General features: G+C 50.3%; 1 protein-coding gene across 3 annotated transcripts; it reads right to left on the bottom strand.

Moving 5' to 3' along the window:
• Positions 1 to 3055: 3055 nt before the first annotated feature.
• On the bottom strand, positions 3056 to 18334 carry Ube2i (ubiquitin conjugating enzyme E2 I). Of its 3 annotated transcripts, none has more exons than XM_038325939.1 (7): positions 18185 to 18334; positions 12657 to 12733; positions 12436 to 12519; positions 11464 to 11536; positions 6542 to 6651; positions 6348 to 6427; positions 3056 to 3681 (listed from the first exon to the last, which is right to left on the bottom strand). In XM_038325939.1, the coding sequence occupies exons 2-7, from the start codon at positions 12720 to 12722 to the stop codon at positions 3618 to 3620; spliced, it is 477 nt and encodes a 158-aa protein (XP_038181867.1). In that variant the 5' UTR covers positions 12723 to 12733; positions 18185 to 18334; the 3' UTR covers positions 3056 to 3617. The 3 variants fall into 3 exon arrangements, with proteins under 3 accessions (XP_038181867.1, XP_038181865.1, XP_038181866.1); XM_038325937.1 differs by having other exon boundaries at positions 18174 to 18330; XM_038325938.1 differs by lacking the exon at positions 18185 to 18334 and adding an exon at positions 17328 to 17455.
• Positions 18335 to 25376: the final 7042 nt, after the last annotated feature.

The following is a 25376-nucleotide window of genomic DNA, read 5'->3' as shown; positions in this document are numbered from 1 at the left end:
AGGCAAACCTCTAGGGCATTTTCTTAATTGGGGATGGAAAGAGAAGGGCCCACCTGACTGTGGGTGGTCCCATCCCTGGGCAGGTGATTCTGAGTTCTCTAAGAAAGCAGGCTGAAGACGCAATGGGGACTAAGCCAGTAAGCTGCACCCCTCCAAGGCCTCTGCAGCAGCTCCTGCCTTCAGGTTCTTGTCCTGACTTCCTTTGATGAAGAGCGATGTGGAGGTGTAAGCCCAATAAACCCTTTCCTCCCCAACTTGTTTTTTGGTCATGGTGTTTCATCACAGCCAATAGAAACCCTGAGACAAAGACCATGATGAACACTATGGACAGAGCACAAGACCCAAGCTGCTCGGGAACCTGGCGAGCAGAGCCAGTCCAGACACTAGCATTCCTGGAACCCTGTAAAGACTTTATTTATTTAAAGATTTTTGTTGGGTGGTGATGGCGGCACATGCCTTTAATCCCAGCACTTGGGAGGCAGAGACAGGCGGATCTCTGTGAGTTCCAGCCTGGTCTACAGAGTGAGTTCCAGGACAGGCTCCAAAACCACAGAGAAACCCTGTCTTGAAAAACGGGGGGTGGTGGTGGTGGTGGTGGTGAGCTTTTTAAACTGTGTTGTTTGTGTGGTGCTTATGAAGGCCAAAAGAAGGCATTATTAGATCCTTTGGAGACTGAGTTCCAGGCAGCTATAGAACAGCTCAACAGGGACTAGACTGGGTGGCCCTTAGGACAATGAAACTAGGCAATGGCTCCAGAAGGGTGTTTGGAAGCTCCCACCTGATAAGAGCAACAGGCTGAAAAGTCCTGAGTGTTTTGTACCATTAGAAGCAGAATAGCAAGCTGGGTGGTCCCAGTATGTGGGAGGCAGAGGCACGCAGATCTCTGAGTTCAGGCCAGCCTGGGCTACAGAGTGAGTGCCAGGACAGGTTCCAAAGCTACAGAGAAACCTGGCCTCAAAAAGCAAACAAAGGAAAAAGCAGAGTAGCAAGTGTGTGAGGCGCCCTGGCTGAAGGCTGGCTGTGTCTAGCAGGCACTAAACACTTGCTACAAGGGAGAACATGGGGTAGCACAGGAGAGCAGACACTCTGGCTGCCTTGCCTCATGTTTCGGCTTAGATGCTTGCTAAATGCACCAGCTTTCTGTGCCTCAGTTTCCCTGTCTGTCTAGTGGGGACACGACTATTACTCGTTTCATAGGGCTGCTAGGAGGGGGTCACTGAGTTGGTCCACAAGGAGCTCTTAGCATCAGTTCTGGCACAAAGTTAGTATCTCAGGCCCTAAGCCTCAACCATGGCTAATTTGAAGGATTTCTGAAATCATGGCGAGCCCAGGAGGAAACAATTGTTTTCACAAATCTCACAAAGTTGATCTTTCTTCAGCCACAGTCCCCACCTCCATCAGCGCCTCAAAGAGCACTCACTTCAATACCTGTTAATAAAACTTCCCTCACCAACAGAACCACCCAGGGAATGTGCACACCTTACTTCAGCAGGCTTGGGGGGGGAGGGGATGCTAGTGAGATGTGGATGTTTAACAGGTACAGACTGGTAATGGGCGCAAGAGAACCCCACTAGGACTAGCAGAGATTAGAGGCAGGCACGAGGAAGCCACAGACACAACCTAAGGGCTGCCGTTTGTGGAAATGTTTTAATTGGAGATTTGTAGATACAGTGGTTAATCTGTTGCCCACAATTCCTTACCAATGAGGCCTCATGCTGGGATACCCTCCTCCCCACCATCTGAACACAGGATGGTCATAGACCCATGTTCTCATGTCACAAAATTCACATCTCTGGTAAGCCAAGTACTGTGGGACAAAGAAACATTCCATAGCTGGAGTCACTACAGCTTGCTAGAAACATTAGTTACTTTAGAATACTTTAACTATAAAATATATTGAATTTCCATATATTAACCATATACATGTGTACCTATTACTAAATGTAGTCAGTTGTTACAAAATAAGACATTCTGGGAGAGCAGGCCACACACACACATCAGTCTGAACTCCCCAGGTGAGGCCCTGTGCCACCAACTGCAACTGTCCATCCAAACTCAGTTCCAGACTGTCCTGGTGGCTAAACATACCCACAAGGCGCTGGTAACCCAGTCCGTGCGGGCACCACCAGCTGTGGGAGAACAAGTCCCTCCAACTTCAGAGTGAAGGCTCCTGGCTGCAGACCTGGGCATGGGCCCAGCCCTCCCTTGCTTGGTCCCTGAACTTGAGCCACTGGTGACTGGTTCCCATGCCAAAGGTCTTCCAGGGGGTCTCAGGAACAAGTCTGATGGAGACTGTGATCACTGGCTGTGTCCACTGCACCTCCCTGTGCTCTGTAAGCCCCAAGATCACAGATCCAGCCTGGCCCAGGCATGGGCTATAGGCCATTGATAGGTAAGTTTCTCCCTAGACCAGGTCCAACACAGTATGTGGACAGTGGTCCCTGAGGTCATCCTGTGCTGAGGCCACAACCGGTCTGGTCCCCTGGGTTGCAGGGTGGGACTGAATGCTGGCCAGAAGGTGCAGGAGTCATGCGCTCAGGTGCTCTAGACAAGGACCTGCTGTTTGCCAGAGCCGGTGGTGGGGTTGCCTCCTCCAGGGTGCAAGGGCAGGACATCAAAAGGCCTGAAGCCAGCTACCAGCGCCCAGTGGGGCTCACAGTACAACTGGCAGGCAGGGAGATCAATGCAGACCACTGTGTCCTTGGCCCTCACTTGGCCACAGCCTTGGTCTGGATCAGCCAGTCTTTCACCCTGCTGGGTTTACGAAGGCTGTGTGCAGATTCCAACTTCTTGAGGGTCTCACGCCGCCTGGTACCTTAAGGCCCAAAGACCCAGGTGGGGAGAACAGAACACACCTCTGTACACAGTCCTATTTACAAAGAACCAGATGAAGATGGAGTTGCTTGTGGCCTGGGCACAACTCTAGCAGAAGCTGGGAGAACTAGGTGCTGGTCCTGGGGCTCAGCCTTGGTGACCAGCAAGGGCTGCAGCCACATAAGGAGGGCCAGGCATACTGAAGTACCTCCTCACATTTTAATGATGATAATGCAACAAAAACCTTTATATAAACAGTTTATTTACTCTAAACAGCAACACAGACAAAACGCCATATAAACACAAAGGAAGTGGTGCAGAATGGAGACGCTGGCCAACTTTGGATCTGAGGCTCATAAGCAACAGCCCAGGTTTCTGAGGAGGTCGAGGGTGGGGAGGGAGGGACAGCGTGGTTCTGTCATACAGCCAGCTGGAGGCCAGAGCTCTGAACAGTGGGAAGCATGCCTGCATCCGAGCGCGAAGAAACTAGCTCCTAGGGGCTTACCAAGTACAAAAGTTTATCATTTTACAGCAGTTGAAATACTGACATCAATATTAAAATAAAAGCAAGTTTTACATAACAATCAAAAATACAAAAGACTGAAGGAAGAGACCCTGTATGAAAAACTGGGGCAATTCAGCGAATTGAGACTGTATATGCCAGTGGCGGAAATGGAAAATGGCGCCCGCTCAACCTTCCCAGGCGACTAGTAACTGTACGCAGCGACTTAGATCTGCAAAAGGTGTAAACAAGTTCTTGCCAAGCCAATCCCTTCCTCGTCATGGAGCCACAGGGCCGCTGCTTATGAGGGGGCAAACTTCTTCGCTTGTGCTCGAACCCTTTTCTCATATTCCACTCTGTTTTGGCTGAGGAGGTCAAGAGAGAAAACACAGTTAGACAGGGTGATAACATGACCCACTCAGGGGCAGGGCGGTAAAGTGGTTGTACCTGGTGGCCACTGTGACGGGAGGGGCAGCAACCTCCATTAAGAAGTTCTGTGGCCACCTCAACCCCTAGGGACAGAACAGAGACTACCACCTAGAAGACAAAGTGGCCCTGGCTTCCTGCAGTGTCACCACACTCCCACCACTGACTTCTAAGCGCAGTCTTCCAGTTCCACTACCGGGAAACCAGAACCATGGTGAACTCAGCACATCACAGCCTAGAAATCTTGGCTAAAGTGACCTTCTCACCTCAGTCTCCCAGTACAGCCAGGAACCAAGTGTGCATCTCCACCTAGCAAGTTTTAGCAAGACTGTTTTTTTTTCTTTTTTAAAGCTTTGTTCTATCTGCATGTTTGCCTGTAGGCCAGAAGAGGGCACCAGATCTCATTATAGATAGCTGTGAGCCACCATGTGGTTGCTGGGAATTGAACTCAGGGTTTCTGGAAGAGCAGCCAGTGTTCTTAACCACTGAACCACCTCACCAGCCCGCAAAACCGGTCTTAATCAGCTATAACAAGCAAGCATGAGGCAGGGCTATCAAGTGGAGAACAGCCCCATCGGCACTAGGTTTTGCTCAGTAAGAACATCTATGGGCTTTCAATATGGAAGGCACGTACCCACTGCTGAGACTTCAGACCTAAGCTGGCCTGCAGTGTGTAGGAACAGAAAATTGACATAAGGAACAACGTGACCATGGGAACAAGACATCTGCATGAACTGCAATAGCTAAGTGCCTCTAGAGCAAGCCTGAGCCCAAGCTGCCCAGCCTCAGTGTTTACAGACACTCTCAAAACCTAGACAGGATAGCCAAGGTACAAATGACAGGTTCTTGTGCCAAGGTCACCCCAAAAAGGCCCAGTACCAAAATCCTAGCAGGGAGGACATAATACTTAGTAGCACACGCTAGTCCCAGGAGGGGGCTGTTGCTACCATGGGGACAGCAGCCCAGTGCTCATCCAGCAGCACCGCTATTCACTAAACAAGGACACTAGAAAATGACAGCAAGGCAACAGTCACTCAGGAAAGAGGGACATGAAGCTTCTACATATATGTGAAAACAAGCACACAAAGCAAGCCAGTGAGAGGTCTGGATGCAGCAGAAAGTAAGCCCGCTATTGAAAACTGAAGTAAATGCTGGAAGAACAGCCCATGTTACCTAGGTGAGAGCCAAACCCTCAGGCCAGCTGTGAACAGAGCCAGGTCCAAGGCAGAGCACAGTGCTAAGCACCAGCCCAGTGAGAGGCTTCAAGGGTCTGGCTGGAGCATACCTGCTTCATGAGGCACAAAGGCCAGTAACAGCATCCCACACAAGGGTCAGTGCAGAGCAGGCAATGCACCAAGTGTAAGCTGCATTCCCAAGGTTCTAGTGACAATCTAGGCAGGCCTGCCTTGGTCACCAAAGGTGGCAGTACACAAGAACCAAGGCCGGGCAAGTGCCCCACTTTCCTCTGGTCTCTCCCCTGAAGATACAGTGCATATCATTCCTCCCTCTTCCTGCTTAGTTCTTGGGAGAGCAGATCCAGTGGGGAGATGGATCTCATCAGGGTCAAAGGCTAAAATAGAGGTGCCTAGGACTCTACTCCCATTGGGAGGAGTAGAGGGTTGGTGCTTAAGACACAGGGAGAGCAGCAGGTTCAAGGTCCCTGCAATGGACCAGTCTCGGGAGTCTCAGCCAGAATCACTTCAGTGCTTGCCTAGATCAGGGGGATCCTTGCAGACAGCGAAGATAAAGCATACACAGCGTGTTCTCTCAGCTCTCATTTTGGTGTCATTCTAATTCAGAGACAGAGAATTCTTTTTTACCTCCCTGGAAGTCATCAGACTCCCAACCTAGCTTCATTATGGCCACATACATCAGCCCAGAGGATGAGGGGGTGGGGTGGGGATAGAAGTCCAGGACACCAAAACATGGAACCTCTATTTTCAGGGTTTTCCTTGCTGCCTACAGCACCGGTTCAACTGTCATTCAAATTCTTTTTTTTTTTTTTTTTTTTTTTTGGTTTTTCGAGACAGGGTTTCCCTGTAGTTTCTAGAGCCTGTCCTGGAGCTAGCTCTTGTAGACCAGGCTGGCCTCGAACTCAGAGATCTGCCTGCCTCTGCCTCCCGAGTGCTGGGATTAAAGGCGTGCGCCACCACCGCCTGGCCCTGTCATTCAAATTCTAACTTAATGTTTACGTGATGTCACCCTCCCTCAGCAGATGCAGAGCCAAGAGCACTGTCCTAGCAAGAAGATTGTGCCATCATGCAGCAGGCCACAACTCTACACACCTACCACAGACACTGAAGTGTCCACCAGCGCCCACATCTCCTCTTACCTTACAGCACGCTCTGGTCCCCTGTTCTGGCTCAGGGTAAGCTCCTTGTACACATAGTTCTGTTGCTATGTACGCTGTCATACACGTACAATTTCCTTGACGATTCTCTGACCACATTCCATGGTCACCTAGTGTAGTGCTGCACCAGGTGGGAGTGTGCGCCTCTTCCTCAGAGCCTCCCCGAGGAGGTCTAATACCCCAGAGCTCCTATCTACAGGCAGCCAGTCTGAACTTCCGGGAAGGAAGGTTAGCCAGTGGGTGGTTGCTACTAACCAGTAAATTGTGTAGGCCTCTGCTTGAGCTGGGTCTTGGATATTTGGTTCATTTAGAAGTTCTTGTATTCCTAATAAGATCTGTGGGAGAAACATATAACCAGTTAACACTAATGGGGCTAGTGGGGTTGAAAAGAGGCCTTGGACACTGTGAACAGCGCAGACCATGCAGGCTGGCCAGCTGCCTATCCATACCTGTTTGATCGTGATAGCTGGCCTCCAGTCCTTGTCTTCCTCCAGGATGGACAGGCACACTGTGCCAGAAGGATACACGTTTGGGTGAAACAGTGGTGGCTCAAATTTACCTGGACAACAGGGAAAGAAAGGAATACTTCTGGAGGCAGATGCTGTCCCCCAGCCCACACTGCCCTTGCCTTCCTTCCTGACAATGATGCACCTTTAAAAGAAACTCAAACTCAGTAGCAGAGAGGCCAGAAAGAGGAGGATGAAAATACATCTCTTCCTCCCGAGCCAAGCCTGGACACACCAGACAGCTCTGCTTGAGGAGACTAGAGCAGCCAAGGTGAGACCATGGCCAGGAGCTGAGACAGTTGAGCCTATGACCTTCTACCATGTCCCTAGTCAGAGGGGACAAAGCTTTAAGGCTGGAGGGAACTGGCCAGAGTAAACACCCCAGTGTGTAGACCACTTCACCACACAGCACGTTTCTTTACAGTAGACAAGTCTGTCACGAGCCCCACTCAGCTCTGCTCCACAGCTGATACTTAGGATGTGCCTCACCTTGACCCAGGCAAACTTCCTATCTATTTTCAAAAATGTATACTCAAAGGTTAAGAACACTGTGCTTCTAGGGGATCTGGGTTCAATTCCCAGGAGTTTTTTTGTTTTGAAGTTTTTTGAGACAAGGTTTCTATGTATAGTATAGCCTTGACTGTCTTAGAATTCACTATGTAGACCAGGCTGGCCTCAAACTCACTGAGATCTGCCTGTCTCTGCTTTTTGAGCGCTGGGATTAAAGGTGTGCACCACCACTGTGGGGATGTGGGGAGTAGCTCCTTCTGGTCCAGAGAAGAGTGAGAGTTAAGTGTGTGTGTGTCTTACACATATGAATGTGCCCACAAAAGCCAGAGGATCCTCCTGGAGCGGGAGTTACAGATGGCTGTGAATTACTCAGTGTGAATTCTGAAAGCTCAACTTGAACCCTGTGCAAGAGCTGTGTGTGCTCCTAACTGTTGAGCACCTCTAGCCCTCACAGAAAGGTTTTTAGTGGATATATTGCCACTGCTAATGTAACTTTGAGGGCCAAACTAGATAAATAGTATAGCCTGTGGGCTGGAGAGATGGCTCAGTGGTTAAGAGCACCAGCAGCTCTTCCAGAGGAGCTGGGTTCAATACCCAGCAACCGTTGCATGGTAGCTCACAGCCATCTGTAACTCCAGTTCCAGGAGATCTGACACCCTCATAGACAAATGTACACATAAAATAAAATAAATAAGAATTTAAAAAATTGTGCACCCTGCTGAGCTTCAGTTACTGTAATGTTCTAGAGCCAGCAACATGGTTCACTGGGTAAAGGCACTAGCTGCCAAGCCTGATGGTTTCAGTTTTATCCCTGGGACTCACATAATGGAAGAAGAAAACACATACGAATTATACTCTGGCTTCTATACATTTGCTGTTGTATATGTGCATGCTGGCACACACAATACACATAGTAATTTTTTTTTTTTTGTTTTTGAGACAGGGTTTCTCTGTGTAACCCCGGCTTCCCCAAAACTTGCTCTGTAGACAGGCTGGACTCAACTCAGAGTTCCACCTCTTTCTGCCTCCCAAGTGCTGGGATTAAAGGCGTGCACCACCACTGCCCAGCTAGTTCTGTTATAATTGTCCATGAGCTTTAAATAACAGAAAAATGCGGGACTGCAGCTCAGTGATGGAATACTTTGCCCTGGTTCAAACCAAAGCACCACAAAAATGAATACTAAATTAATGAAGAAATGAAGATGAGAGAGAGAGAGAACGAACACCAGGCATTAATGTTGAAAGTTCATAGAAAACACAAGGTCTGCCCAGAGGGGCTGAGATTTACAGTGTGCCTTGTGACTGGGGGTTACTGAATGCCACTCCAAGCAATGCTGTAAGAACTTGAATGAGACTTGTGCCCCAGGTATACCAATATGCAAATGGAGAGGGTAGTGGGTGCCTAGGTCTTAAAACTAATCCGATCAGGTTCTCTAGCTCAACTGTCTCACAACTGGTCAGGGTCTCCAGTACTGGTTCCCATTTCCACAGATCTCCGGCTGTTGCCTTTTTTTTTTTTTTTTAAACAGAGGAGGACAAGGTGGCACACATCTTTAACCCCAGCACTCAACAGGCAGAGGCCGGTGAATCTCTGAGATCGAAGCCAGCCTGGTCTACAGTGGAGTTCCAGGACAGCCAGAGAAAACCCTGTCTCAACCTCCACCCAATTTTTTTTTTTTTAATGCACGTGGGTATTTTACCTGCATGTATGTGCAAAGCCCACGGAAGTCAGGAGGGTGTCATAGCCCCTGGGACAGGAGTTATAGCCAGTTGTGAACTGTCATGGAATGCTAAAATCCAGCCTTGGTCCTCTAGAAGAGGGGCTAATGTTCTGCACCACAGCGCCAATGCTAGTTCCTGGAAGCTGCTTTAAAGGCATGTCTTATCTTGTATCCCTTACTGCTCAGAGGGTAGTGTGTTCTCGATATAAGCCCTTCTCCAGCAGGCATCTTTCCCAATCCAGGACATGTCTTTTTGTTCTTTAAATTGTACTTTCCAAAGCCGGGCGGTGGTGGCGCACACCTTTAATCCCAGCACTCGGGAGGCAGAGGCAGGTGGATCTCTGTGAGTTCGAGACCAGCCTGGTCTACAAGAGCTAGTTCCAGGACAGGCTCCAAAGCCACAGAGAAACCCTGTCTCGAAAAAACCAAAAAAAAAAAAAAAAAAAAAAAAAAAAGTACTTTCCAGCAACTAATGATGACTCGCATTTGAATCTCAGCGAACCTGAATCTCCTACTAGCTCCCAGCCCCATCTTGCTTTTAGCCTCACTCTGGTAGCAACTGCTTTGAGAGGCATGGATCGGACATTAAGGATTCTACTATTCTGCTGTCTGGGGGTTTACAAGCCACATCCTTGCTTCCTTTTACCCTAGTTATTTCCTAGGCTGCTATTACTGCACACCTGCACCATCTGACTTCTGGTTATCACCAATGAGGCTTCCACGGCATTCCTGCCTGGCCTCTGTGAACACGTAGGAAGCATATCTACAGCTCAGTCCTAGAAAGTGGTGGCAAGCAGTCTGCTTTAGTGGTCATAGCAGGGATCTTTCAGGGAAATGTCCAATCTTTACACTCTGCAACAAGTACCCAAGAGTTCCTGCTGTTGAGTTTTTGGCTCCATTAGCCTTCCTCCCCAAGGTCTATGCTACTTTATGGCTGCTTAACTCCTTCTTGGTAACCTAGAAAAGCCTGAGATCAGCAAGGTACGCTCTGCCCCCTGCATCTCTCTTACTAGCTGGTATCTAAGACTGTCTTAACTCCAGGGTCACACAGATAGCCAATCCCTGTATCCAGGACCTCTTGTACTTCTCTGGTGAAGAATACCTTCCACCCCAAGATCATAGAAAACCTCTGGAACCTTCTCCAAAGCTGCCCCATTCCCCATTCACTTGGCTGACCTGAATCCACAGGCTGGGTTCATCTCCCAAGCAACCCCTGGTAATTTCATCCCATATCCAGTGGGTATGTATGGATTTTCTGGACTATCCACTCTGCTTCATGGTCTGGCTGCCTGTCTTTGAACCAATCCTACAACATTTAACCATGTAAGTGGTGATCTACCCTGTTAACAGGTCCGGACAATCTCTTCACACTGGGTCTTCCAGCCCCGCTGCCCTCTGCACATCTCTACATGCACTCTGGAGACTGCCTGACGGAGTGGGACACCCTGTGGGATGTGCAGATCAGCTAGGAGGACGAGGGTATCCTGGGCTTCTTAGAAATGCCCATGGTTTCCAGCACACAGAGTTCTCTCTCAGAAAATTACTTAGTTTTCAAACTCCCATGTGCTACAATCCATTTCTTCATTTTTCCCTTTTAAGAAGTTGCATCTTGGTTTTCCTTGTCAGCTGAGAAACTTCTCACTTCATTTTATTTGCTTAGGATTCCAGAACCACATGAAAGCAATGAGACAAGCAATTGTGTCTGTTTCAACCTTAGATACCCACCTCCAATTAAATGAAAGCACTAATTGGCTGTGCAGTGGTGGTGCACGCCTTTAATTGCAGCACTTGGGAGGAAGAGGCAGGTAGACCTTTGAGTTCAAGGACAGACAGGTCTACAGAGCCAGTTCTAGGACAATCAAGGCTACAGAGAAACCCTGTCTCGAACCCCTCCACTGCTCCAAATCCTACTTATAACAGCATTGCAGAAAACACTGAGACACAAAGTGTCTTAAACAAAGTAAGAGCCCACCCAGTGGTTCCCAATAAGGTATGTTTAAGTACTCCTGGTGGGGTCACTGCAACGGGCAACATCTCTATTTACAAGTCAACTGTGAAAGCTCAGACCTGGTCATACCCTAGGCAGAATGGTGGTGGTGGGCACTGCACCCCCAAGCAAGTTCTGCTGAGCTTATCTAGCCTTCTGGACCCAGTCCAGCCTTCACTTTTGACCTACTGACCTGAAGGCTCATCATTCAGGGCACACAGATAGTCTCTCATTGGGATGCGAGGCATGAATGGGAACAAACAATGCAGCAGCAGCAGACTGGAATGAAGGAGATTCTTCTCTCCTTTGGTGCTTTGAAGTAATGCATATGCTAACCACTCACTCAGCCTAGGAAAGCCTTGAGACTCCTGCTCTCCTACTCCCCAGTGGCACCTGCGGGCACCAAATCATCCAGGAGCTCACACTCGGAACTCACAACTTTCCCTCGAAATGTGGTACCCTTCCTGATTGATTGGGAATTAGAAGACCACACTAATTACATGCTCTTCTATCCTGGGACTTGTGATCCAAGCCGACTCACCCAAAAATGCTTTTATCCCAGCACTGCCACCTGCCTGCTGGGCAGAGCATCCGGCTCCCAAAGGGTGGCTCTGGGAAGGGGACTGCAAGCTCTCTGCAGAACTTACATTTTGGTGGTGAGGACGGATAGTCATCTTTGAAAAGCATCCGCAGTTTGAACAATCCTCCTTCCCATGGAGTCTGTGGGAAGGGAACTAAGGTTAGATGCGTAGCTCACTTGCCAAGTAAGACCAGAAGTTTCCCCAACCCAGGTGCGTTGGGCCGACTCTCTAACAGCCCCACACCATCATGGTACCTCTAGGGCCGAAGATGGCGCCTACTTGTGCCTACGGGAGCTAGACAACAGTCTTCCTCAGATAGGATGGGGGCAGAAGCTGGCTCGAACACAACAAGTAGGAAGTCTGCCGGATGTTGGAGGGCTCAGGACCCACAGTTCTTGGGTGGCTGAGAACACCAAAGAGCTCAGCAAACAAAGCTGGGCCCAGCAGTTTGTACCTGTATTAGTCAAGTCTGCACCTTGAAACCTACCCCGGGAGGGACAGGGTACTATTCCCCAACCCAGCAGCTTTCCCACCCCCAGCTCATGTGATGGAAGCACCATGGTAGAACTGCTCAACCCTGACTCTCTCAGGGACTCACCCCCATACTGTGACAGAGCCTTGAACAGATGAACCCAACTTGCATTTCACTCAGATGTGAAGCTGAACCTGGAGGCCCTCGTCTGGACAATGCCTTCTCTCTCACATGCTTCACAAGTTCTGGGCAAGGACAGCAAACTGGCAACACCGAGGCCAATGCACACAGCCTGTGCTCTCTGGGGCACCTGTCACTGGGGCTTACCACGTTGTACCCAGCAATCTTCGCCTGCTCCTCACCCCAGGGTTTTCACTGATCCAATGATTTGCCAGGGTCCAAGCCTCCCTACCACACAGCTACTCCTTGGCTTGGTGAGGACTGTGACCTGGTAGGCTGGCTGTGGTCAGATGTCAGAGACATGTACACCCAAGTTCCTTCTAGTAGTTCTGCTCCCTCAAATCTCATTAGAAACAGTTAGGGACAAAGCCAATGGCAGCCCTTACCCCCTTCTTTCCAGGGATAGCGCACTCCCAGTTCATCAGGTTCATCGTGCCATCAGGGTTCTTTGTTGGGACAGCCACAAAGCCCTGAGAAAGAACAGTCACAAAACAAACCAGCTCAGAGAACAAGCCTGGATCTCACCCAGTGGCTACAGGCTGAGCAGCAGGGAATACAATCCAACAGAAGGCCCCTCCTTGTGGCTCAGAAAAAGAACGCTCCTTACAAAAGGGTGGTCCTTCCTCCAAGCTTTCCTTTCCTGGGCAAGTCGGCTGAGGGCAATCCCCGACATATTCAAAGTCCCTGGAACAGACAGCACAAAGGGATGGTTAGGTGAAGCGCGCACATACATGTACACACGTACACACACACCCGTGCCATCTCCCCACCCCCATCTCAGTCAGAAAAGGCTGTTTCCAAGAAGCAGGTGAATAAGGCTAAGTCCAGCTGAGCAAGCTGCCTTTGAGCAAGTGCTGACATTATAACCCTCAATGGGTGCTTCCCAGAACACCCCCAGGTAGGCAGGGCACAACTGCTGTCCCTCCTGTGGTTTACAAACCCCAACCATTGGGAGGGCAGTGAGGAGAGCCTACACAAAGGCTGTCACCTCCCCAGCAGGCTCTGAGCATCTTCAGAAAAGACTAGGCACCACTCCACACTCAAACTCTCAGGACAGGGAGGGCCTAGCAGGCACCGGAAGCACTCAACTAAGGCTAGGATGTGACTCAATGGCTCTCTTCAGTACAACCCCACTCCCCCAAAGGCAGAGTGCTAGCCTGGGAATGGAAGGAGGGTTCACGAACAAGGTACTGCCCTCCAGATACACCAGATATAGGAGCTCTGGGACCACAACTTAGAATCATTCTCGACAGAAGCACAATCACTACTCCTGAAAGCACCGACGAGAAAAATCTGCACCACAGGGCAGAGAGCAGGCTGAACTTCCATAGGCCAACTACCCCAAAAGACCAGACTAACCGCTCTGCCTCCTGCTATACTACAGCAGCCCACAGGCCCGTCAGCTCAACCCAGAGATCTGCCCTGTGGCCCTGGGGGAAAGGAGTGCAAATCCCAGGTCAGAAGCATTTGCCAGGGTGTATCAGCACACCTGGACAAGGCCTTTAGGTTCCACTCAGCATGGGTAAAGGACCGCCTAGGCCCACAGCCACTTTGACTGTGGCTCCAACCTGGCTGCCACCTGCTCACCCTTTTCCTTTTCCCCTCTTTTTAGTATCACATGAGACCAAGAGACTTCCAAACTTACAGAGCACTGGGATGTGTGGAAGCAAGCCGACCCCTTGAGCAAGGATCTAGCAGATAAAAAGGTATCTTTCTAAAGTGGTTCACACTGAGCTGCTTCTCAGGACAAAAGTCCCATATCTGATTCCAACTTGAGGCTTCCACCATTCTCATGGGGGGGGGGGGGGCTCCACTGGGCTCATGGACAAAATCTCCCAGCAGAACCAGCACCAGTTCAGCCTCTGTTCTCATCTCCAAGTGGTCTCTAAGCACTGGGATATCCTGTAGTCTTCTCTCTCAGGCACAGCCTTCAATTTTTTCAGGACAAGAGCAAGATTCTTCCTTTAATCCCAGCACTCGGGAGGCAGAGGCAGGCGGATCTCTGTGAGTTCGAGACCAGCCTGGTCTACAAGAGCTAGTTCCAGGACAGGCTCCAAAGCCACAGAGAAACCGTCTCGAAAAACCAAAAAAAAAAAAAAAAAAAAAAAACAAGATTCTTGCTAGATTAGGCTCTTGCTACAGCCTCTAACAATCTCAACCAGACCTCCCAAGAGCTCCTGCTAGCTTATACTTAGCTCAGGCTGCCCATCTTACCTGCACTGTCCTGATTCCCCTAGGAACCGCCCTGCATTCTTGATCCAGTGGGGGGAGGGGGAGGGCCCTCTACAGCTCACACATCTGCCCAGAGGCCTCATCCCCCCCCCCCCCCCCCCCGCTACAGGTTGGCTGATTAAATATGCACCTCCACCTGTGTGAGCATAGTTCTCTGGTATCTCCTAAACAGACACACTGGGTCAAAGCAATCTGGTAGAGCCCTGCACTGAGTTCCTAGACGGCTTGTTTTTTAGGTAAAAGCCTCACACTGTAGCCCAGGCTAGCCTGAAACTCACAACAATCCTTCTGGCTAGCTCCTTAGTATTGGGATTATAGGCATCAACCACATCTGGTCTCTAGCCAGCTTTTCTTTCCCCACCCCTTTTTGAGATAGGGTCTCACCATGTGGCCAGAGCTGGCCCAGAAACACACTATGTAGACCAGACTGGCCTTAACAAACTGGCTTGCCTGAGTGTTGGCCATTACAGGCATGCACCACCACACCTGGCCCTAGATTTCTCTTGATGACTTCATCAAATACACCAGTAGAAAAGGACTAGGACTGCCATCAGGGGCGGAGCATTGCCTAGGAGCCCATTTTTCAGGAACTTGGGTGAGGTCACTATAAAACAAAAGCAAGGACAAGCGGTGGTGAAACAAACCTTTAATCTAGCTAGCACTCAGGAGGCAGATGCAGGTGGATCTGCAGGTGGATCTGCAGGTTCGAGGCCAGCCTGGTCTACAGAGTGAGCTTCAGGACAGCCGGGGCCACACAGAGAAACCCTGTCTCAAAACAAAAAAGCAAAACCACAAACACCCAATATCGGTATTCTTAATATCCTATACTCTCAAAGTCAACACGAAGAAACTCTTTAAAAAGCACAAGCCACCGGACAAGCTTGTGACAGAGCCATCAAGTGCCACAAACTCCAGTCAAAGTCCAAAGTGCAAACTAAAGACTCCTCTCAAGTCAAAAAACAAAGGCTCAAGCCCAAACTCAAACTGTCCCTCCCCGCCACAGGAGTAGAGACTGTCCCAAACAAGCATGATCATCAAGGCTCTACCAACCCTCCAGGACCTGCCTGAATATTCACATCTTAGGAAACAGAAGATCCAGGTGGCACTCATCCAAGACGGAAGGACAGGTTGCTGCCCACATGGACTCACTGTTGGGAAGAGAGGAGTCACAACACCCAGGTGATACTGGCATGGGAAACATGGCAGGGAAGGACTAGCTCTGAGCTGTCTGGCTAGAAGGGCACTGGATCTATGTGGGGGAGGGGGGCAGAACTGAGGAAGTCAACAGCTGGAGCAGAGCTTGGAAGCCTAGGGCTTCACTTCCAATGTGTCCCACTTTTCAACTAGTCCTCAGTGGACAGGCCTAACTGCACCCCGCCCTGCTCCTGGGAACTTGCCTCAGGCTTAGGAGCACAAGCACTCTACTCTCCCCAACTGAGGGCGCTGTAAAGGAGCTGCCCTCCCCAACGGGCCAATCAGATGGCAGAAGATCTCAAGCAAGGCTGGGTAGGTCTTTATTTATTTATTTATTATGTATACAATGTTCTGCCTGCATGTGTCCCTGCAGGCCAGGAAGTTGGCACCAGATTTTATTACAGGTGGTTGTGAGCCACCATGTGGTTGCTGGAAATTGACCTCAGGACCTCTGGAAGAACGCTGAGTGCTCTTGACCACTGAGCCATCTCTCCAGCCCCCTGGGTAGGACTTTCAAACAGGTTCCCAAACCCCTAGCCACTGCTCTGGAGAAAGGGGCAGGCCCAGAGAACTCTGTCCTAGCATCCAAATGTGACTATCCCAGTGTCCCAGCGTGAAAACAACTGAGGAGCTGCACGTGGTGGCTCAAGCTAGCACACTCAGTATTAAGGAGGCTGAACAGGGGTGGGACGAGACCACCAAGAGTTCAAGGTCAACCTGGGATACTACCTCAAAAGGAGTTACAGGGAAGTGAGGGATGGTTCTCCAAGAGCTTTCAAAGGCCTTCTTGCCCCAGGGTCGAGCAAAGGAGCCCTAGGGACACATCTGTAATGATCTAAGCAGAAACCTGGTCCTCCCCCACCTTAAGTACAACTCGCCTTCCCGAGTTAACAGCCACTTCGTGAGCTGGAAAGTTTTCTAAGACAAAGATAAAATAACCCCCAGCTACCCGAGGCAGGCAGGGAATACTAGGCTAGGTCTTCTTCGCACACCAGGGTTCCTGTAATCCGCTGTATTTGTCTGGCGACAGCACGTATTCCAGAACTACTTACCGGCCAGAGAGCATGTGCAAGGTTGCTTATCTCCACCCACCTCGACTCACTTATAGGCAACACGGAGTACCAGGTACTACGGCTGGCTCGGATAAAGCTAAGCAGCCTCTTCCACCCGAATGCATACTGCAGGCCCTAAGGATCCTTCACTAAGGATACTAGGCTGTTTCTTAAGTTTCCAGCGGCAGAGAAAGCTAGAGGAAGGCAGGACTGCCATCACTCACAGCCCAAACATCTTTAGAATCAGAACAAATTCCCCTTCGATGCCTGTTTTCTGTTGCGGAGGCAGGTAACTCACCCACTAAAGCAACAGTTCCTTAAGAATAAAGGACAGTGGGGCAGAGAATCTGTACAAAACACCCACAAAACCCAAAGGACAGGCCCAGCGTCTGGGCAACCGACGAAATGAAACAAGCCTTCTGCAGCGACTCCAGTGCTTATAGGCCGCGACACGGCCCAGTGCCCACGGCCTTCCTGCACTCCCGCTCGCCCAACCACGGGCCCAGCACCGCCCAGAACGTGTCTGGTAGCTACCGCAAAGCTCAGATCGTCTGTTGTGGGGTCAGCGGAACTCAGTCCGCCAGGAGTAGGGGGACAGGGGACCGTGTTCCCAACCCCGCACTCGCCCGGGGCACAGCGGCTGGGCCACAGTGCCCCAAGGGCCGAGGCTAGGAGGCGGGAGGAGGCAGTGAGCTAGATGGGCCGCGACGGCTCAGCTCGGCGCCTCCCGGAAGCCTATAGGGAACGGCGGCGACGCGGGGCGAGGATCGGAGTGCGCGCGCGGGCCGGTGGCGGCTCACCTGGGCGACCACGGCCCGGACCGTCGCGGCGGCAGAGGCGGCGGCGCTCCTTTGTCTCGGGACTTCCCTCCGCGCCCGCCGCGCGCAGCCCGGAGCGCAGGACCCCAGCGGGCGGGGCGGGGCGGGGCGGGGCTTGAGGTGGGCTGCCCGCCGCACGCCTGCTCCACGTACGGTGGCTCCTGTCTCGTGTCCTACGCCGTCTATGCAACCACGCGCTTCCCGCCGCCCGCGCTCGGCCGCCGAGCTCTAATTGCCCGCGACTGCCTACAGACCCCGGGCGCGAGGCACCTGTCCAGGCAGGCGGCTCCCTGAACGGCCGCACTCTTAAAGGGGACGCGTACTAGGCTCGAGGGAGCGTCTGCAAACTACTCTTCGGGATAAGCGCGTCCATTCGAGGACACGCCGGAGAGCCGTGTGGACAAAAGGAAGCCGAGATTCCCAAGGGTCGTCCGGATGCTCAGAGGGCACCTTCTCGGGCACAAGCCCTGGAGGTATCCTTGGGCTTAAGGCCCAGGTGCTGGGAGCAAAGATTACTGAGGCCTAAGCATCCTAAGAAACGTCGCAGGACGGTAGCAATCCCTGGAACAGCAGCACTCTGTGAAACTTTCTGCAATTGGCAGGCTCGGGGACCTGGGCGGGGCGTATCTCGAATTTACCCAATGAACTAGCCTCATACAAAGGGCCAAACGCAGGCAAAACCGACGGGAAGAGAAATGTGGATGCTCCCTAACTTACAGGCTGGCCCTTGGTGGGGGAGGGGAACAGGTCTGAACCATGGGGGAGGGGCAGCAGCCAGAACATACACCCCCACCCCACCCCTCCCCCGCCACTACCGCGCAGCCTAACCTCAGTTCCACCTGAAATCCCTGCGCGGCTTCTGCTGGCCCTGTTGGACACGTTGTCGTCGCGCTGTGCCCTGGTCCAGTTTCCTCGGCCAGTCCTCAGCAACCCAGCTCCGTACCCGGATGCCTCCTCACCGACGGGACGGGTACTTAGAACCGTCAGCTGGCCCCCTGGTGGCCACCCTGGCGCCTGCTCTACTTTTTGGCACGTGCCGAGACCTTCCGGGGCCAGTTCCAGTTTCCTGAAATCCTTGAACTATGTATCCGGGGGTCCTGGGAACTCCAGGAGTGACCAACCTTCATCTGTTCATCTGTTGGTGTCCCCATCAACGTACTCACCACTCTCTCCCTCCTTATTCCTCTTCCTTTCTTGCCTTCTGAGGCTGTTAGGTGCTCCAGAACTGGGACCCCGGGCCTATGTCCCTTGCCCGTAACTGCCCAATGTTTCTTGGAGCCCGGCCTGTAAATTCCTCCTGTTGTTTTGGAGGGAGAGTAAGATCACCATGAACACCAGATCCTAGAGACGTTGGTCTCACTGGGGCTGAGTTGTGGACAAGGTCTGTTTAGAAACAATCCCCTGCCACCCAGCTGTAGTGGTTGGTGACCCCAGCCGGCCTGTCCCCTTCAATAGACGGTATCGATTTGGGGTCTGTCCCAGCCTACACAGCAGCTTCCCAGACTGATGGCTCCTGGGCCCACGTGTTGACCCAGCCCACCCCTGACCCGTGTACCATCAGGGACCAAAGTCATCAGCAGATTGTCTGGGACCTCTGGGTGGCCCACCACGAGGCCAGTGGCTCGGAGTGACCCAGTAATTTTTTAATTTTGAAGTTTTTAGCTTAGGGTCTCATACTTTAGCCTTGGCTGGCTTCCAACTCAAGGATGACCTTGACCTTTTGTTCCAAGTGATTCCACTCCCCAGTTGTTGCCCAAGTAACACCGTGTCTACTTTGGAATCTACATTTTCAGCCAGCACCACAGTTGAGCCTGATCTGGACTCATAGCTATAGGGCTTTCTGCAGAAATGAAGCCCAACATCACCAGGAGGCAAAGGAGAGGGCAGAGCTGGGAGGTGGAGAGGCTACCTGGAAGGGCTGTGCTCGTGTATACCTGTGGTCTACAGGAGCGGCAGAAAGCTGTAGAGCAGGAAAGACTAAGATAAAGCCATATAAGCCATACCACTTTGTTTGCTGAGCCCATGGGTTCTGGGTGCTAAGTTCCAACCAGCAGATGTGTGAGGCCCAAAGGCCCTTGTGCTAGAGGGAATGTCAGATGGTGGTGGTGGTGGTAGGGGCTGGTGTTGAGCTGGGGTAGGAGACATCAGCCTAGAAACCTCCTTTCCGGTACATGCATTCTCTGTGGACAGGGGTCTTGACTGCGGCCAAGTCCCTAGGTATGAAAGAGAAACCAAGATTGAAGTGTGGTAAGAGGTTTGTGGAGAATCAATAAATCCCAGTGAAGGGTTCTGTTTATTGTGCGCATCCATTCTTTGCCCAATCACTTTATAAGAATCAGTAGTTGCTAGGCGGTGGTGGCGTACATCTTTAATCCCAGCACTCGGGAGGCAGAGGCAGGTGGATCTTTGTAAGTTTGAGGCCAGCCTGGTCTACAAGAGCTAGTTCCAGGACAGGCTCCAAAGCCACAGAGAAACCCTGTCTCGAAAAACAACAACAACAAAAAATCAGTAGGTGGAGTAGGCCTGATGTAGGAACAGGGCCTCATGTTTCCTGAGCGCCCCCTTCTGGTCTGCTGGGGCCTGGTTCTGCATACAAGGTTATGAACTAGGGTCTGGTTTCAATAAAGGATTTACAAGCAAAAGTATGAATTTGAATTCCTATCTCATTCCATATATGAAAGGTAGTCTGTCCAACATGAGTTGGAGACGTAGAGCCAATGCTGTACAACTCTTGAAAGAAACAAGGAGAAAGTTTGACAAGGTATTGGCCAATAATTTTTTTCTGGATGTGATACAACCAAACAAAAAAAACCCATAGACAGCAAAAGCAAACAGATAAATTATATTTCATCCAAACTTGTGCATCAGGGCTGGAGAGATGGCTCAGTAGTAACGTTTTGCAGAGGCCCCAGATTCAGTTCCCAGGGTCTACCTGATGTCCACAACCCTCCGTAACTTCAGTTCATCCAGGTCCAGGGAATCTGATATTCTCTTCTGATCTGTCATGAACTTGGTGCACATATATACGTTCAGACAATACACTCATGCACACAAAGCTTTTAAAAATAGCGTACGCTAAAGGTTATTAGTTGAACCAGGTGGTGATGCTGCAGGCACGCCTTTAATTCCAGCAGTAGGGAGACAGAGGCAGGCGAATCTCTTTGAGCTCAAGGCCAGTCTGGTCTATAGAGCAAGTTCCAGGATAGGCTCCGAAGTGACTCAGAGAAACCATGTCTAGAAAAAAAAAAAAAAGATTGTCAGTTGAGTGATAGGCTACTCACAGAGTAGCAGTTTTGCTGACTTGCTTTTATCTGCTAAGGCAAATATCTAGAACATAGGAAGAACTACTACTGGGCAGGAACACCTTTTCTAGCCCAGGCCTGGGTGCCTTTGCTTCGTCCTCACATTGAAAGTATACCCCTTACCAGAGGGTCTCCCCGCTGCGCTGGACTGAGTAGGTGCTCCTTTCCTTTCTGTCATGGCCAGTCTTGCTTGTCAATTTGATCCGGAATTACCTTTGAGAGGGTTTTCTGGACCGGATTATTTGCGGTGGGAAAACTAAGTTATTGTTCTTTTGATGCGGTGAAACACCGTGGCCAGGGCCTGGAGAGGTAGCTCAGCAGTTAAAAGCACTGGCTGATTTCCCAAAGTTCCCAACAAGCATGTGGTGGCTCACAACCATCTGTAATGGGATCTGATGTTGTCTTCTGGCCTGCAGCATACATGCAGACAGAGCACTCATACATAAAAACATACGTAAAATAATAAACACTATGACCAAGGCAACTTATAAAAGGAAGCCTAGTCTATGATGGGCATGGTGGGAGCATGGAGGGAGTCAGGCAGGCAGACATGGCCCTAGAACAGTAGCTGAGAGCTTACAACCTGATCCACGGGCATCAAGCAGAAAGAGAGACTTCCAAAGCCTACCCCCAGTGACACTTCTAACAAGGCCATGCCTCTTAACCGTTCCCAAACCATTCTATTAACTGGGAACCAGACATTCAAATATATATGCTTATGGGGGCCATTCTCATTCAACCACCATAAAGACCCATCCTAAATCTGAAGCATTTGATGGGAAGACCCTAAATATGAGCCACATCTCCTGATGGCAGTCCGCACAAAAGGACATGGAAGAAGGAAGCTTTTGCTGTATCCTAATGGGCCAAGAAGCCAGTAGTTGTTGAGTCTGTGAGACTGGATGTCGTAGGGATTCCTAGGAATATGTACACACACACACACACACACACACACACACACACACACACACACACACACACACAGTCTGTTCAGTTCCTCTAGAGAACCCTGACTAATACACCCTCCAATCTCTTTTAGGGGATCATTTGTCCTCAGTGGTCTGTCTGGTGTACCTCTCAAATATCCCCTCTGGGTCCTGGCATCTGACCTCGCCTTATACAGAACTTGCCTGCTCATACTTCAACTAGAAAGGCTGGGAACCGTAGAGTGTTCTGCTGCCTTCCTTCTACATCAGGTGAGGTGACCAGATTCGTGGTTATCAGACTCGCTAGGTCCTAGCTGATAGATGAACATGGAGCAGGTGCACCAAACGGAACAATCTGTGGACAGCGACCTGGCTAGTTTTTGTTGGTTTGTTTGTTTTGTCAAGTGAGAGTCATTTGGAAAGAGGGATTCTCATTGAGAAAATGCCTACAGGAAAGTCTTTCTTGATAAGTGATTGGTGTGGTAATGCTAAGCCCATTGTGGGTGCTGCCTGCCTTGGCCAGGTTTTCCCCGAGCTGTATAAGAAAGCACGCTGAGCAAGCCAGTAAGCACTTCTCTATGGGCTCTGCTTCAGTTCCTGCTTCCAGGTTCCTGGCTTGGGTTCCTACCCTGACTTCTTTCATGAAGGCTTGTGATCGGGACATATAAGCTGCAATGAAGGCTTTCCGTCCCAACTTACTTTTGGTCTTGGTGTTTTGACTAAGGTACCTCCCAAGAGAAAGGCCAAGACCAGGCTTGGTCTAAGAGCATGACTGTGGTCTGGCTCTATACCCCACTAAACTGCCAGTAGAAATGTAAGTTCCAATCACACATGGCCGACAGAGAACTGAGAGAAACAGCTAGCTGGCACTGTTGCAGAGCTGTCCCCCCTCCTTTTTAATTTTTTAAAATTATTTATTTCTTGTGTATGCAGTGTTCTGTCTGCATGTTTGCCTGTTGGCTAGAAGAGGGCACTCATTACAGATCTCATTACAGATGGTTGTGAGCCACCATGTGGTTGCTGAGAGTTGAACTCAGGACCTCTGGAAGAGCAGCCAGTGTTCTTAACCACTGAGCCATCTCTCCAGCTCAGGCTGTCCCTTTTTGAGTTCACCTAGTGGAGTTATGATGCCCCCTTCAGCCACACATCAATGAGGCATCTGACTTATGGCCTCTAACCTCACAAACTGATAGAGAAACCCAGTGAGCAGGATGTTGATGGCATGGCCCCCTCTCTGCTCCCACGTGGCAATTTGTTCATCTTTACCTTCGTTATTCCTGCATTTAGTGTACCCTGGTTCAGATGCGTGTGACCCAGGTTTCCTCCAAGAAAGTTGCACACATAATGAACGGTTCTGCTGACCAGCAGCTTTCCACACCACGTGTTCCCCTCAGCGTCAGCGTCACTTCTCCCCAGCAGCATCACCATGAACCCCCAGCTTCCTGAATCCTCTTCTCACTTTCCCCTCTCAGGTTCTCTTTCCTCTCCAACAGCAACCTGGTGATGCTGCCATCTCCTCTAAATCTTGCACCTGAGCAGCAGACAGTGGTGCGTCCAAGGATGGGACACGGGTCTGCAAAGGATGGGACTGAAGGGGTTTGGCTTGGGTTCATGGGATTACAAGAATGAGGGGTACTGTCTGCTCGAGGTCTGTACCTGACTGTCAGAAGTGTTAGGATGAGGCCTGTTCAGAAGAGTCAATAAGGCTATGCTGGGCTGTAAGAAATGGCCCTGGATGGGAGTAGGGGCAGAAATGGTGCCAAGGGTTCTGCAGAGCAGCCGCAAAGGAAACCAGGGCACTTTGTCAAAGAAATCAGCAGTGTCCAGAGTGGCCAGCTGAGCAAAGGCTGATGGGAAGGCAAACATGCCTCAGTAACACATTTGTGCAACATTGGAAGATTCCCTGATTTAGCACCTGGTTCCCTGGAAGGCAGTTTTGGCTCTCTGCTGCTCCCTGGTGAGTACTTTGGGAATGGTGATACCCTGAGACAAGAAACCAGGGATGGATGAATATAGGCTTGCTTAGGCTAGGTCCATCCCCCAGCCAGAGGGAATCCTTTCAAGGACACAGAATAGAATCCAGAGTCATGCCTCTAAAGTGGGCTGTGTCCCTGATCGGACTCAGGTCCCATCAGTCATCAGACACCTGCCCCAGATGTTAGCTCACTGTTCCCTTTAGATTCACTGATGCTGTCACGTTGTCATGTCCTTCCTGCACTGAGCCCCTCCAGTCTTATTCCCATGCTCTAGGGGTTGGCTCTGCACTAAACTGTTGAAGGTTGTGCATGGTCCCCAGTGACATCTAGATGTATACATTGTACATGTGTTTTAGGTACAATGGCCATGTTTTCTTTGTTTCAAATGTTGTGTCTTAGGTTCTTTTGTTGTTTTTTTCTAGACAGAGTTTCTCTGTGTAACAGTCCTGCCTGTCCTGGAACTTGCTTTGTATACTAGGCTGGCCTGCAACTCAGGGAGATCCACCTGCCTCTGCCTCCCCAGTGCTGGGATTAAAGACATGCGTCACTACCCCCCAGTGTGTCTTGGACTTTAATTAAGATATTTCTTTATGGGGACTGGAGAGATGTACCCCCTCATCTGAGGACTTAAGTTTAGTTCTCAGCACCCACGCCAAGCATTTCACAATCTGCTCTAACACCAGTCTAGGGAGAGCTGACTCTTGTTTTTTGAGACAGGGTTTCTCTGTAGACCAGGCTGGCCTCGAGCTCAGAGATCCACCTGCCTCTGCCTTCCAAGTGCTAAGATTGAAGTCGTGAATGCAGCATGCACCAACACCTCACTTGTTTTTAAAACACTTATTTGTTTGATTGTTTGTTTGGTTGGTTTTTTTTTTGAGACAGGGTTTCTATGTGTAGCCTTGACTATCCTGGAACTCTTTCTGTAGACCAGTCTGGCCTCGAACTCACAAAGATACAACTGCCTCTGCCTCCCAAATGCTGGGATTAAAGTCAGCCTGTTTCTTTTTTCTTGAACTGCTTTTCTTCTCCATGAAGTCAGAGAGTTCAAACTCAGTCTCCATTTTTATTTCCATCTCACCAGGACAACTTCTCTGGCATCTGTAACTCGGACACACAGAAGATCTGTGGTTCCCCCACCCCCCACCCCATCATGGGGAAAGGGTGGTGCCTCAAAGACATGGCTATGTCCTAACCCCAGTTTGAGTTATGAGAAGATCTCTCTTTCCCCCCGCAAATCTGCACTCTGTGAGGTCAGAAGTCCCAGTTCCTTGCAGTGTGAACTGTAATGGAACTGCGATGGATGCTGGGCACTTTGGATTATCTGTGCCAGAGGTCAGGAAAAGAGAACTGCCATCTTGAAAGGGCCGATGGTCATGAGGATCAGGCCGGGGCTATGATGGCATGTTCTCTGTGCCTCCTACCAACGTGAGGCAATGTATAAAGGCTGTATGGTACATGGAGGCCTCTGTGTCCATAGATGAGAACTAGGAAATCTTGGAATATTTGCACATGGTTGTTTCTTCAACAGAAGGAACGAATGACCTGTTCTGTACTCAGAAGCAGAACATGTTTTATAGCCTGGTGACCTCTGTGCTGTGTGACCAGAGACTGGACACTCCCAAGACTCTTAACATAAGCTTGTTTTTCTCAACCAATCTAAAAAACCTATTTTCAATCTATCAATCAATCAATCTATCTATCTGTCATTTATTTATTTATTTATTTATTTATAAGTACCAATCCCAGTTCCCCCTCTTTCCCCCTCCTCTTCTCTTGTTTCCCCCACCTTCCCCCACCCTATGCACCCATTTTCTCCATAGAGAGGGT

Source organism: Arvicola amphibius, chromosome 4 (assembly GCF_903992535.2).
Source record: "Arvicola amphibius chromosome 4, mArvAmp1.2, whole genome shotgun sequence".
In the NCBI taxonomy this organism is placed as follows: Eukaryota; Metazoa; Chordata; class Mammalia; order Rodentia; family Cricetidae; genus Arvicola; species Arvicola amphibius.
Note: the sequence above shows the minus strand (reverse complement) of the source record. Positions and strands in the feature narration are given on the sequence as shown.

Bases quoted from the DNA above. Each gene is read 5' to 3' on its own strand.
- Ube2i (XM_038325939.1), bottom strand. From the start codon at position 12,722: ATGTCGGGGATTGCCCTCAGCCGACTTGCCCAGGAAAGGAAAGCTTGG. The intron at 11,537-12,435 runs GTAAGGGCTGCC...CCCTTCCCACAG, and splicing joins CTATCCCTGGAAAGAAGGGG to ACTCCATGGGAAGGAGGATT. The intron at 6,428-6,541 runs GTATGGATAGGC...TTTCTCCCACAG, and splicing joins CAGCTATCACGATCAAACAG to ATCTTATTAGGAATACAAGA.